At 42.6% G+C, this 15,520-nt stretch overlaps 1 protein-coding gene across 1 annotated transcript in view; it reads left to right on the top strand.

Moving 5' to 3' along the window:
- PLXNB3 (plexin B3) overlaps window positions 1–15,520 on the top strand; it is a 181,954-nt gene that overhangs the window by 123,144 nt on the left and 43,290 nt on the right. Inside the window, 9 exon segments of the mRNA XM_075324250.1 lie at window positions 90–201; window positions 2,564–2,692; window positions 3,679–3,801; window positions 4,209–4,302; window positions 5,329–5,498; window positions 6,248–6,393; window positions 8,587–8,692; window positions 9,104–9,234; window positions 10,852–11,025. Of these exon segments, the coding sequence (XP_075180365.1) occupies window positions 90–201; window positions 2,564–2,692; window positions 3,679–3,801; window positions 4,209–4,302; window positions 5,329–5,498; window positions 6,248–6,393; window positions 8,587–8,692; window positions 9,104–9,234; window positions 10,852–11,025 (1,185 nt within the window).

Here is a 15,520-nt window from a genome sequence, read left to right as displayed (position 1 = left end):
TGGCCCACTTTTAGGTCACGTTTTGGCAGTACAGAGGCCACTATGTGTCTGTACCCCACTGATCTTAATGCCACGGTTTGTCACTACAGGTGTAGCGCATGTGTGAGCAGCCCCTGGAGGTGTTACTGGTGTCTGTCCGACCATCTTTGCTCTCACACTCCACACTGCAACCACGAGGGGATCATCATCTACAGCCAGAACGTAAGGATCGTGGTTACTCCGGGGTCCATAGTGTCGGGGTAATAGGTGGGATGACCTGAGGCATGGCGCAACCACAAAATCTGTCACATTGGCAGGAGAATCCTCCCCAGTTTTGGGTCATCTTGTGCCACGTTTATGAGATTGGGTTGAGATGTGCCACATTGATAGGATTGGGTCAAGATGTGCCACATTGATGAGATTGGGTTGAGGTGTTCCAAGTTGATGAGATTGGGTTGAGATGTGCCACGTTGATAGGACTGGGTTGAGATGGGCCACGTTAATGAGATTGGGTTGAGGTGTTCCAGGTTGATGAGAATTGGTTGAGATGTGCCACATTGATAGGATTGGGTTGAGATGTGCCACGTTGATGAGATTGGGTTGAGATGTGCCATGTTGATGAGATTGGGTTGAGATGTGCCATGGTGATGAGATTGGGTTGAGATGTGCCATGTTGATAGAATTGGGTTGAGATGTGCCATGTTGATGAGATTGGGTTGAGATGTGCCACGTTGATAGAATTGGGTTGAGATGTGCCACGTTGATAGAATTGGGTTGAGATGTGCCATGTTGATGAGATTGGGTTGAGATGTGCCATGTTGATGAGATTGGGTTGAGATGTGCCATGTTGATGAGATTGGGTTGAAATGTGCCATGTTGATGAGATTGGGTTGAGATGTGCCATGTTGATAGAATTGGGTTGAGATGTGCCATGTTGATGAGATTGGGTTGAGATGTGCCACGTTGATAGAATTGGGTTGAGATGTGCCATGTTGATGAGATTGGGTTGAGATGTGCCATGTTGATAGAATTGGGTTGAGATGTGCCATGTTGATGAGATTGGGTTGAGATGTGCCATGTTGATGAGATTGGGTTGAGATGTGCCATGTTGATGAGATTGGGTTGAGATGTGCCATGTTGATAGAATTGGGTTGAGATGTGCCATGTTGATGAGATTGGGTTGAAATGTGCCATGTTGATGAGATTGGGTTGAGATGTGCCATGTTGATAGAATTGGGTTGAGATGTGCCATGTTGATGAGATTGGGTTGAGATGTGCGATGTTGATGAGATTGGGTTGAGATGTGCCATGTTGATGAGATTGGGTTGAGATGTGCCATGTTGATAGAATTGGGTTGAGATGTGCCATGTTGATGAGATTGGGTTGAAATGTGCCATGTTGATGAGATTGGGTTGAGATGTGCCATGTTGATAGAATTGGGTTGAGATGTGCCATGTTGATGAGATTGGGTTGAGATGTGCGATGTTGATGAGATTGGGTTGAGATGTGCCATGTTGATGAGATTGGGTTGAGATGTGCCATGTTGATGAGATTGGGTTGAGATGTGCCATGTTGATGAGATTGGGTTGAGATGTGCCATGTTGATAGAATTGGGTTGAGATGTGCCATGTTGATGAGATTGGGTTGAGATGTGCCATGTTGATAGAATTGGGTTGAGATGTGCGATGTTGATGAGATTGGGTTGAGATGTGCCATGTTGATAGAATTGGGTTGAGATGTGCCATGTTGATGAGATTGGGTTGAGATGTGCCATGTTGATAGAATTGGGTTGAGATGTGCCATGTTGATGAGATTGGGTTGAGATGTGCCATGTTGATGAGATTGGGTTGAGATGTGCCATGTTGATGAGATTGGGTTGAGATGTGCCATGTTGATAGAATTGGGTTGAGATGTGCCATGTTGATGAGATTGGGTTGAAATGTGCCATGTTGATGAGATTGGGTTGAGATGTGCCATGTTGATAGAATTGGGTTGAGATGTGCCATGTTGATGAGATTGGGTTGAGATGTGCGATGTTGATGAGATTGGGTTGAGATGTGCCATGTTGATGAGATTGGGTTGAGATGTGCCATGTTGATGAGATTGGGTTGAGATGTGCCATGTTGATGAGATTGGGTTGAGATGTGCCATGTTGATGAGATTGGGTTGAGATGTGCCATGTTGATGAGATTGGGTTGAGATGTGCCACATTGATAGAATTGGGTTGAGATGTGCCACATTGATAGAATTGGGTTGAGATGTGCCATGTTGATAAGATTGGGTTGAGATGTGCCATGTTGATGAGATTGGGTTGAGATGTGCCATGTTGATTAGATTGGGTTGAGATGTGCCACGTTGATAGAATTGGGTTGAGATGTGCCATGTTGATGAGATTGGGTTGAGATGTGCCACGTTGATAGAATTGGGTTGAGATGTGCCATGTTGATGAGATTGGGTTGAGATGTGCCATGTTGATTAGATTGGGTTGAGATGTGCCACGTTGATAGAATTGGGTTGAGATGTGCCATGTTGATGAGATTGGGTTGAGATGTGTCATACAATAATCTATTTACTGTCCTGGCAGGATGAACAGCGGGACCTGTGGGGGCCGGGATCTTGCCCACGGATGGAGAGGGTTGAAAGCTCTCACTTGATTCACGTTGGCATGGACGGAGAACTGGATCTGATCGGATACAACCTTCAGCTCCTCAACGTGAGTTTTGCCGATCCTATGAAATTACGCGTCACTTGTAGCAATAGATATTTGTATGTATATACAATTATTTATATATATATATATAATTAAAAAAAATCTAAACTTTGTCATACAAAATAAAATAACTTTTTTTTTTTTTTTATCATTTACTGACTCCCATAGCTATATTTTTTCCATCGATGGAGCTGTGTGAGGGTCTTATTTTTTGCCCACCGAGCCGACCTTTTTCCTTATACCACTTTGGATAACATAGGACGTATTGATCGCTTGTCATTGCGTTTTTTTTTAGGAACAAACTGCAGCAACCCAAAAAAAAAAATCAATTCTGGCTTTTTGAATTTTTATATCATTCAGTTTACATTTTAACGGATTGGACTTTTAAGGACTCGTAAATAAAAAATGTTTTTCTACTGCGAAGACGATTATTCACACTTTTTTTAATTAGTTTTTTATTTAATTATTATTTCAAAATTATTTTTTTTTAATTTTTTCAATATTAAATAAAAAAATAAATAGTTTTTTCATTTAAAATTAAACTGTAATGTAAAATAAAGAAATTCTGGCCTTTTTAATTTTTCCGTTGTACAGTTTATATTTGGACAAATTGGACTTTTACGGACTCTGTAATAAAAAATGTTTGGGTTTTTTTTATTGGGAAGAGGAATGTTCACTTTTTTTTCTTTTTTAATTATTTTTTTAATTTTAAAATTGTAAAAAAAAAATGAAAGCAATAATAAAAAAATATAATTATTTTTAAATAATTTAAAATTAAAGATTTCATGTAATAAATTAATAAATGGAAAGCTCTGTTCCGGCACAAAGCTATGGTGCTGTTTGGCTACCAGGAGCCTTCATAGAAAACAGCGGACATATTGATGATGGATGTGCTTCCCCGGGGGTGTCCTGGACCCCATTTTCTAGTCCCAGACCACCCCGTTGATGACAACTTTTGGCCATTGAATAATTTGCACTCTTATTTTAAGGGAGAAGCTCTCGAATTCAACTGCATAATAGAGGTGGACGGGGCGCCCATCACCCTGAGAGCGCAGATCAGCAAGATGACGGACGAAAAGGATCTGTATAAGGTGCACTGTGAGTCTCATAAGGTACGAGAGACATTTTTTGCCATTATTGATTGCAGTTGGCATGGTTTTTTGTTTTTTTTTAATTTTTTTATTTTTTGAATCTGTTGTTTGCAATCACAGACTAATAACCTAACAGCAAGTGTTATGTTTTCCTGCACTGCCCCCGCAGGCGAAAGGAGGTATTACACACTTCTCATTGAAAACCAATGGGATGTGTTTAATCCATAGTCCTCCCAGGTCCCCTTTTGGTGGGGGGGGGGGGTGTTTCTACTTTGCCTATTTCATGATGGTCTCGAAAAAGTTTAACCCTTTCAGGGACAGTTTGGGTATAGTGAATATTGATGATCCCTTTATATATATCTAATGTGACAGTGTAGCTGTATACGGAATATAATGATTAATACCAGGCGCCTTATTCTCTCCGATAGTACGAGTATCCGCTACAAGTGATGGAGCATCAGGTCCCGGTGTATGTGAAGAAAGGGGACATGTACCGCGTGGACAATGAGGGGGACATTACAGGTATCTGAGTACTGAATATGGGGATTTATGACTTTATAAGGTCTGTATATGTATTGTGCATTACATGAGTCTTAAAAGATGGGGGTCCGACACCCGGCACCCCACCGATCTGCTGATTTCAGCTCTGGATGTAAAAAGTGCAGCACAGCGCCACTCGCTGTGTTGTGGCTGGATTTGGTACTGCAGCTTAGCTCCTATTCGCTTCAGTGTCTTGTTTTGCCTCCATATGCTGATGGGTGTCGGACCCCCACCGATCCAATATTGGTGACCTACCGTAACACGATTAGGGTCACCTAAGGTTAGCCGGACCCACTTATGTTAGTAGAACCCCCCCACCCTAATGTATGGGTTCAGGCATATTGACCCTTTGTCCTCCTGATAAGCCACCGCTGCAAATATTCCATAGCTCCGTACTCCCAAAACATGCACGCTCGACCGAACCGAGCATACATGTATCTGGCCCACAGCTAGTTAATGCACATGCATGATGGCCCAGCTCTGCTCATTTCCACATTAGGAGATGAGATGACGTGAACGGCGCCGGACCACCCCTCCAACGTGGACCACCATGATAAAGGAGATGGGCAAATAGTCTAATATGTAGATTTAGCTCAACTGTTTTCCCACATCTCTGATCGGGGAAGGCGGAATGTAAAGTTGCCAGTACAGTCTTATAGGGGTAGAAGACCCCCAGTTGTAAATTTGTAGAGTTGGGCTTTACTCATCCTCCCCAGGTCCAATGCTGAATTTCTGCCGCTGATCCTATTATTGTCTGTCAGTGAGCTCAGCGACTCTTCCAGAGTTATTCAAAGCCGCTGTGATCACGAACAGACAGAGACCCAGCGTCGGACCTGGGGAGGATGAGTAAAGCACAACTCTTTATTTTTATAACAAAATCCAGGCGTTTTTTTGATCTGGAAAATCTCTTTATAATGTGCGATAAGATAAAGGTCGTTATTTATATTCTCCCCCTGATTGTTTCCGTGGTTCTGTCACTCATCATAAGCTTTTCCTTCCCTCCTCCAGTGACTCTGTATAACTGCTCTGTGGGCCAGTCAGACTGCAGCCGCTGCCAGGCCTTAGCCCCGGAGTACCAGTGCCTGTGGTGCGGAGAGGAGAGCAAGGCTCTGTGTGTGCACAAGGACCAATGCGACCAAAGCACCGTCCACGTCTGCCCCACTCCGCTCATCCACTCGGTAAAAAAAAATGACTCAATAAACGAGGAAACAAATGAACTCAACACAATGAATATTCTCTAAATTATACACGAAATACGACTATTTACCCCTCTGGCTGTTATAACCTGCCGTAAACATGATGCATTTAGAGAAAACAATTATGATGTTGTTGTTGTTGTTGTTGTTATTATTATTATTATTATTATTATTATTATTATTTATTATTATTATTTTATTTTATTCATTATTTTGTTGTAATTATTATGTACAGTATATTGTTTATTTTATAATTATTATTGATTGTTTTATGTTTTTATTATCATTGTTTTATTTAGTCATTATTATTTATTATTTTTATTTAAAGTATTATTGTTTTCATTTATTCATTATTTTATTGTTGTAATTATTTTATTATTATTATTTTATTCATATCATTGATTTCATTTTTTATTATTACTGATTTTACTTTATTATTATTATTATTCTATTAACATTATTATTGTTTTTATTTGTTATTATTTTTTATTATTGTTTTCATTTATTTATTATTTTGTTCTTATTATTGTATGTATATTTTTTATTAATTTTTATTTTCATTTATTCATTATTTTGCTGTTATTATGAATATTAATATGTATTAATAATCATCATAATTATCAGTTTTTAACATTAATGTTTTTATTGTTTTTATTTATATATGCAATATTTATTTTATCATTATTATTTTATATTATTTATTATTTTATTTTATTTTATTTTTTTTTTAGTTTTCACCTATGACTGGTATCTTGGAAGGAGGCACTACCATCACCATCGATGGAGCAAACATGGGCCAGAAAGCCGATGAAGTGTCGGTGACTGTATGTGAGCAGCCGTGCGTTGTCCTGCCAGAACAGTACGTCGTGTCCAATAGGTGAGTAGACCGCAGCACTGGGCGCTGATCATGTCTATATGATGTTTTTGCCGTCCTCTCCTCTAACACCACGGCTAATTCGACCCCCTTTTCACCACTTACGCGGCACTTCTAAGCCTTTGTGTAATTATAGTGTCCGGCCTCGTATAAAAGCTCCAGTAGCGCCTGTCATCTACAGAGGCCTCCTGAAATAGACGTGTTTATTAGCGCCTCTGATCCAGACATACTTCTGATTGGTCACAGTTTGATTTCGGGGCCTGGTATTTACCTCCCCCTGGTGGTGGCGAGTAGTACTGCAGCAACAGGTTTCAGCACCGCAGGAAAATATTCATCTAATCAATTTTTTTTTTTTGTCTTTTTCCCTTTGGACTGACGGACCTTGCGCCAAATTAATCCAGAGGTGCAGGATTCTTGATGAATTTTGCACTTTTTTTTTTTTTTGTAGAAAAATATTGCATATTCTTTTCAATAAGACTTAGACTACGTGCACATTCAGTATTTGGTTGCAGATGTTTCTGCACCATTTTTGCATCTCTAGAAAGGAAAAACAATGCACATTTTTTACACGGTTTTTGCACCCTTTTTTACTTTTTTTTGACACTTATTTACACATTTTTTTAATGTGTTTTTGGCCCTTTTTATGGATTTTTAGCTTGTTTATGCATTTTTTGCCTTTTTTTATGCATGTTTAGCCCTTTTGTTTTGTGTTTGGGAAAATTTTTACTAGGTTTTGGCACTTTTTTATGCGTTTTAGGCACTTTTTTTTAATCCATTTTTGCCACATCTTTTTAAGGTGTTTGACATAATTCTTTAAATCTTTTTGCCACATTTTTTTATGCATTTTTGGCACCATTTTTATGCATTTTTAGCACTTTTTATGGATTTTTGGCACATTTTTTACCTGTTTTTGGCACACTTTTAATGTGGTTTTTTTGCACTTTTTTAATGCATTTTTGGCACTTTTTTATGTGGTTTTGGCAAAGTTTTTACTAGTTTTTGGCACATTTTTTTACTAGTTTTTGGCACATTTTTTATGCGTTTTTGGCAAATTCTTTTATGCGTTTTTAGCACATTTATTACTAATTTTTGGCACTTTTTTATGCATCTTTGGCACATTTTTAATGCATCTTTGCCACATTTTGTAATGCACCTTTGGCATATTTTTAATGCATTTCTAAGAATTTTTGTATGCGTTTTTGGCATTTTTTTAATGTTTTTGTCCATTTTTGGCACTTTTTTTTTTTATAAGTTTTTGACACTGTTTTGTACTTATTTTTGGCACTTTTTTTTTTACTAGTTTTTGGCACATTTTTTACTAGTTTTTGGCATTTTTTTTATGCATTTTCGGCACATTTGTTATGCATCTTTGGCACATTTTTAATGCATTTCTAGGAATTTTTGAATGTGTTTTTGGCATTTTTTTAATGTGTTTTTGTCCATTTTTGGCATTTTTTGTTTACATTTTTGGCACTGTTTTGTACTTATTTTTGGCACATTTTAAATGCGATTTTGGTACATTTTTTTATGTGTTTTTTGGCACTATTTTATGCATTTCTTGTATGTGTTTTCCTTGCTTTCAATCGTGAAGAAAGCAGGCAAAAACACTGAAAGAATTAACATACTGCAGATTATATGCGAGGAGTTTGTGTGTTCTCCCCGTGTTTGCGTGGGTTTCTTCCGGGTTCTCCGGTTTCCTCCCACACTCCAAAAACATACAGATAGGGACTCTAGATTGTGAGCCCCAATGGGGACAGTGTTGGCAATGTATGTAAAGCGCTGTGGAATTAATAGCGCTATATAAATGAATAAATATTATTATTATTATTTTTTTGTGCACCAAATCTGCAAGAAACCTTTTGGATTCTCATTGAGTTTGCCGGCATCAGGCGGCTCTTTCCCGGGACTAGTCCTGGTTACTGGTTATGGCAGCTCCATTACGCTGACTGTCAATCACTCCCAGGGAGGTGAGAGATCCGAGGCAGGGCAAAGGAGAAGAGACGAGATGCACTAGTAGATTAAAAGTTGATTCTGAAAGCTCTACAGCGTCCGGATCTTACGTAAGACATGATCAGATGTCACGAAATCTGCCCCCATCCGGCTATAGCAGTGATCGGCACCGGTCAGGGCACCTGATCGGTTTCTTAAAGTGTCCTTACAAGTTATCATCTTCATTAGCTGATTATGTGCCCACAGGATTGTCTGCACACTGTCTGCGAGTCCACAGGAGGCGTCCGGCAATGTGGAGGTCTCCGTAAACGGTCGGGAGCCGGGAGTTTCCAGTGATCTCTTCTCTTATCAGGTAAGGCAGCAGGGGCAAAGAAATGGACCAGGTGAAGCCCCCCGTACACACAGCTACCTCCCCTGACCACCCCATCCCGGGAATGCTCCACTCGGCCGAGCTTCCTGTGTCTTCTCTGACCCCTCTGGTGGTGACTTATCTCCGTAAAGTAAACAAGGATTGGCCACCGAAACTCAGCATGGCAGATCCTTCTCTCCCCCAACGTCATCAGTCAGGGGAGAATCGGGAAGCTCCGATACCCATTATACTGCCAATCTCCTTGGTTCAGCCGAATTTCTCTGCAATGTTTATGGGGGCTTTATTCTCATTATGCAGCGAGATCCCCCTAGTAAAGGCTGGTTGGTGATATTAGGCCCTAAACTGACTGCCCTTGTTTAATACATGTTAACAACGTGTCTTCTAACAATGCAGGACCCCATTCTTCAAATGCTGGATCCAATAAGGGGTCCCATGGCTGGTGGGACAATCATCACCATTTCCGGTACCAAGCTACAGACTGGTGACCAGATAACAGTGACCGTCGGGGATTTGCCTTGTGAAGTGTTAGTATATTATTCTCTCATTTTATTTTATTTCTTTTTCTGAAGTATTAGTATATTATTTTCCCTTTTTTTGTGGTGTCAATATTTTATTTTTTAGTGAAGTGTTAGCATACTATTCTCTATTTTTATTTTATTTTTTTGTCCATTTTTTATCTTATATTTTGTTTTTACAAAAACAAAAAAAATCTTATTTTTTTAAGTGTTTGTATATTATTCTCATTTTATTTTATTTTTTTGTGAAGTGGTAGTATATTATTCTCTCACATTTTATTTTTTGTCCAGTGTTAGCATATTATTCTATTTTCATCTTTTTTTTTTTTTTTTTTACAAAAACAAAAAAATCTTATTTTTTTAAGTGTTTGTATATTATTCTCATTTTATTTTTTTGTGAAGTGTTAGTATATTATTTTCTCATTTTATTTTATTTTTTTATGAAGTTAGTATTGTTCTTATTTTATTTTATTTTTTATGAAGTTAGTATTATTCTCTGATTTTATTTTATTTTTTTTCTGAAGTATTAGTATATTATTTTCCCTTTTTTTTTTAAGTGGTAGTATATTATTCTCTCATTTTATTTTTTTTTGTGAAGTGTTAGCATATTATTCTTCCATTTTTACCTTATTTTTTAATTTTTTTTACAAAAACAAAAAAAAACTTTTTTTTATGTGATTGTATATTATTCTCATTTTATGTTTTTGTGAAGTTAGTAATTATTTTCTCATCTTATTTTATTTTTTTTATAAAGTTAGTATTATTCTCTCATTTTATTTTATTCTTTTATGAAGTTAGTATTATTCTCTTATTCTCTCATTTTATTTTATTTTTTTTCTGAAGTATTAGTATATTATTTTCCCTTTTTTTTTAAGTGTTCGTATATTAAAATGCAAGAATAATATACTACCACTTCAGAAAAAAATAAAATAAAATGAGAGAATATTTTATTTTTTTCTGAAGTGGTAGTATATTATTCTCGCATTTTATTTTTTGTTTTTTTTGTGAAGTGGTAGTATATTATTCTCTCATTTTATTTTATTTTTTTGTCCAGTGTTAGCATATTATTCTATTTTTACCTTTTTGTTTTTGTAAAAAAAAAAGTAAAAATAGAATAATATGCTAACACTGGACAAAAAAATAAAATAAAATGAGAGAATAATATACTACCACTTCACAAAAAAAACAAAAAATAAAATGAGAGAATAATATACTACCACTTCACAAAAAAAAATAAAATAAAAAATGAGAAAATACTAACACTTGATAAATAAAATAAAATGAGAGAATAATTATATATTAACACGACAAAAAATAAAACGAGAGAATAATATACTAACGCTTAAAAAAATAAGATTTTTTGTTTTTGTACAAAAAAAAATCTTATTTTTTTAAGCGTTAGTATATTATTCTCTCGTTTTATTTTTTGTCAAGTGTTAATATATAATTATTCTCTCATTTTATTTTATTTTTTTTATCAAGTGTTAGTATTTTATTCTCTTTATTTTATTTTTTTTTGTCAAGTGTTAGTATATTATTCTCCCATTTTATTTTTTTGTGACATGTTAGTATGTTCTCCAATTATTTATTTTTTTTGTACATTGATTTTTGTTTTGTCTTTCTCAGGTTTGGGGATTTATCAGACCAGTTATATTGTGTGACGAGCCCCAGTTCTGTCCAGCAGGAGATGCCGGTGCAGGTCTTCTATGGGGTAACACCAAGACGTCTCGAGGAGATATTGTACAGCTACACGGAAAACCCGACCATTTCTTCAGCCTTTCCTTCCAAAGCCTTCTATGGGTAGGAATGAAAATGAGGTCTCTGGGCTTTGGTTAAAGGGGTTGTCCAGGCTCATGGTCATCAATAACAGATCAGTGGGGTCCGACACCCGGCACAAGCACTGATCCGCTGGTTTTCTTTTCTCCGGCAGAGCTCAAATCAGAGTGTAGCCGCCACCGGAACAAAAAACTGCTGATCGTTGGTGGTTCTGGGTGTCGGATCCTGTGTGGCAAATCCCGGGATATGAAGATGAATTATGACTTCCAGTCATAATCGCTCATCACTCCCTGGCAGTGCCCCCCTCCCTTCTTGTTCTCAATGTCCAGCATCTGTGAAGGTGTTACACCTCCATGGCCATCTCCTGTGATATGGAGATGAGATGATGTGGGAACAATGGACACAGGAGGACTCCCTGCCGTGACCCTGTGGTAGGAGCTGCTATCTAATTAGCAAGCTTGGAAGTATCCAGACAGAACGACTCCAGTAAAAAATGGTTCATATCTCGCAAGCCATATTTCCGATAAATATGGCAACCATAAAAATGGTGTCTCCGCATGCGGACGATGCTGGCACACCCTTTTTATGGGAGCGGGAGCTTGGGAAATACCCCAGGCGTGATATCAGCCAATGGGGAACTAGTAGACAAGTCATGAGTCCTCTCATTCTGTAGCTAAATTCATAACTGTCACAATGAGAGCATTGGCGTCCGCCTACGACGCTCCCAGGCCAAGTTATGGCCATATTCCATGTTGTGGATTTTGTCCATAACTCCAGCCAGGGGTGGAGCAGTGCTCCCTCTGAGGTCACTAAGGTAGGAGGGGACCTGGATTTGCCCAGGTTGATAACCCTACTTCGGCCATTTTCCAGTGTTCTTTCGCTGGGGGTCACGTGCAGGAAACATCTGTGGGAGTTCCTAGAAACCTGGTCTACAGCGCCCCCCTGTGGCCAGACGCACAAGGTAACTGATTGAATTGCATACCTGTTTGTAAACCATGCTTTATCTGTAACTGTACTCTGACATATGTATATTCTGTAGATTCCCTATTGTATATATTGTAGTTTCTAGTGTGCTTTAGGCTGATTAAATTATATAATTAATCTTGGGCTGTTCTGTTATCTCGATCTTGAATCCCACGTCTGTGTGTTCGGCTAATAGTTACCGTGAAGCGGTTGGTGGCAGCGAGTTGTGCCAAGGATTATTGTGGGGAGGCCAGTGAGATTCGGGGAGGTTTTATATATTCCGCCCGCGGAGGTCGGGGGAATATATACCCTACTCTCACCGGGGACCCTTCAATAATCGGCATAAGTAGTATAGCGGCCTCCTTGCTTATTGTCGGGCAATTCCATAATTGGCCTGACTATAAGAGGGGCGCTAGAGAGCGCGTCACGTGCTCTGTCTGTCGGTCGGGAGGTATAAAGGAGGGGTGACACCCACTTGTTACCCCCCGATTGTGACGTACTGGTAGCCAGCGCGGGGGATTTCTGAGTGACCCCCCCGGTGGTTTGTGACATATTGGTGGCATAGCGGTGGGATCGAGATAATAGTGTGTGTGAGTGTGAGACCCATACTCCCAGACACTAAAGACTGCCTGCAGCAGCTGTGGCTGCTGGGGTCTTCAGACCAGACCAACACTAGAGTGTCAGAGTGCAGATACTGTAAGGTGTGTGGAGGCATCAGGTGTCAGTTCTGTGTCAGTGACCAAAGTCTGCAACAATGGCTGAGAGCACCAGGAGCAAAGCCAAAGGAATGGCCGATGCTCAGGCCAGAGACGATGAGGAGGTTGTCCACGAGCCCTCCAGGAGCTCGACGCCAGAAAACCGTTCTGCAGAGGACAGCGCCCAACCTGGCAATTATGGACAAGATGAGGAGCAGCTCACCCAAGGGTCCTCAACGAGCCAGATGCCAGCCCTCCGCTCTGCAATGGACAGTGAAGCACCAGGCTCCGCAGCGGGCCGCAGATCACCACGTGCCATTCCACCGAGCCTGGGAGGCTCGGATAGCCTTCTTCAAATGGCTATGGCCCTTCTCCAGGCTGGAGACCGGGATACCTACGAGATACTCATGGCCGAGCGTGAGCGACAGGCAGCGCGTGACGCTGAGGCTGCGGAGCGGCAAGCAGTGCGTGAGGCTGCGGAGCGGCAAGCAGCACGTGAAGAGCGCCAGGCAGAGCGTGACTACCAGCTGCAGCTAGCTCAGCTCCGGCCCTCATCAGCCACACGTGACCTTCAAGACACCAAACTTCCAAAGGTCCGTGTTGAGGACTTCCCCGTGCTGGAGAAGGATGGAGACTTGGACTCTTTCTTGACTGCTTTTGAACGGACTTGCCTGCAGCACCATCTGGACAAGGACCAGTGGGCCAAATACCTGACCCCCCGTTTAAGGGGTAAGGCCCTGGATATCCTTGGGGACTTGCCTGCTGAGGCAGATCAGGGCTACGACACCATCAAGCGGGCCCTGATCCAACAGTACAACCTCACTCCAGAGTCCTACCGCAAGAAGTTCCGGAGCCTACAGAAGGGACCAAAGGACTCCTGGGCTGACCACCGGCGGGCACTTGCCCGAGCTGCCGACCACTGGACCCAAGGCCTGCAGCTTTCCACCGGACCAGAGATCCTGGACTTGTTCATCACGGAGCAACTCTTGTGGAACTGCCCTGAGGATCTCCGCCAGTTCATCCGAGACCAGAAGCCAAAGGGGTCCACGGCTACAGCTGCCCTGGCCGATGACTACACCAACAATCGGGCTCCTGAGGCCAGGAGAGCAGCCACCAGCAGCACCTGGAGAGGGGGTAAGATGAACTCTGCGACTGCCCCACCTGCCCCTAGACTGCAGGGGGTGTCCCCCTCAACTCCCCTCTCCAGGCCCGTGGCAGAACCAAGACGGTGCCACCAGTGCAACCTACCTGGACACTTCAAGGCCATGTGCCCTCAGCGTCCCAAGGCCCCGGCTCCGTCCCCGTCCCAAGGGCCGCCCAAGGTGTATTGTGTGGGTGGGGGTGGTGGTAGGTCCCTGGACAGCTTCCAACCTGTCACCGTCGGCCGGTCTGTGACCATAGGACTGCGAGACAGCGCCTCGGAGGTGACTCTGGTGCGGCCTGACATGGTGTCCCCCCAAGACTTGATCCCTGGAAAAACCCTCGCTGTCTCCGGGATTGGAGGCATTGACCCGGCGCTGCCTGTTGCTGACATTTATGTGGACTGGGGCGCAGGGCGAGGGGTGAGAGAGGTGGGGGTAACTGATCGGATCCCTGCAAACGTGCTACTTGGGACAGATTTGGGGCAGATAACCTCCCAGTTTGGGCCCCCACCAAGGGCTGAACCTTCAGCCAGTACGGACATGACTCCTGACAATGTTAATGTGTTATCTATGAATGATGTGAGAGAGGGGGGAGTGAACTCTGATATTTCTGCTTGCACAGACACCATAGACACACACACAGCTGCAGCTGTGACAGGGGAGGGGGTCAGAGAAAGGTGTGACAATGCCTCTACAAGTAATCAGCCTGTGAGCTGGGATCTGTTGCCCTCTGCAGGGATAAGCAGAGAGCAGGGTGCTGCAGGGGGAGGACCAGTGTGTGGGGTGGGGGCTACCACAGCAAATGTGGGGTCCCCAGAGATTTCACAGCGGGGTTCTGTTGCTGCAGGAGGGGAACAGGCAGGTGAGATTGGGGCCGGTCCAGGAGCGGAAGTGCTCCCAGGTAAGATCTCGGTGCATGGTTCCCCCACAACCGGGGTGTCAGGAAGCCAGGTCGGTCTGCCTGAACCGGCGACTTGGTCAGGAACGGAGGAGGAGCAGGCACGACCCACGGTCGCAGCGGCTGTGGCCGCTGTCACCCGCAGTGGGAGTGCTGGAAGCCAAGGGGCCTCCCGGAGGTCCGATAGCTCTTCCCCTTCTGACCAAGTGGCAGCCGAGTCAGGTGGAGGCCAGGACACAGGTCCCGGGGTACTGACCGAAGATGTGACAGTCTCGTCGATTCTGGCCACATCTAGTCAGGGGTTTCAGGCAGCGTTAGAAGCTGACGACAGCCTGAAAGCTCTTAAGGAGCAGGCGGCACAGCCTCCCTCGGACTCGGACCCGGAGCGAGTGGTCTGGGACCAAGGACGGCTGTACCGGGCCACGGTCCAGCAGGGTTCACCGGAGGCGTGGCCCAGGGACCGACAGTTGGTGGTACCCTATCCGTTCCGGACGGAGTTGTTGCGGATCGCACATGAGATTCCGATGGCCGGACACCTAGGGATCGCTAAGACCAAGGCCAGGTTAAACCAGCATTTCTACTGGCCAAAAATGGGGGCCGATGTGGCTGCCTACTGCCGTTCGTGTGAAACCTGTCAGAGAGTGGGGAAGGCGGGGCCACACCCCAAAGCCCCACTGGTATCTCTGCCCATCATCGATGAGCCTTTCAGGAGGGTGGCTGTGGATCTGGTCGGCCCGCTGGCCATCCCCAGCAGCTCCGGGAAACGCTTCATACTGACGGTAGTGGACTATGCCACCCGGTACCCAGAAGCAGTGGCCTTG

Source organism: Anomaloglossus baeobatrachus, chromosome 9, assembly GCF_048569485.1.
Source record: "Anomaloglossus baeobatrachus isolate aAnoBae1 chromosome 9, aAnoBae1.hap1, whole genome shotgun sequence".
Classification (NCBI taxonomy): Eukaryota; Metazoa; Chordata; class Amphibia; order Anura; family Aromobatidae; genus Anomaloglossus; species Anomaloglossus baeobatrachus.
The sequence above is the reverse complement of the archived record's forward strand: the minus strand, read 5'-3'. Positions and strand labels throughout refer to the sequence as shown.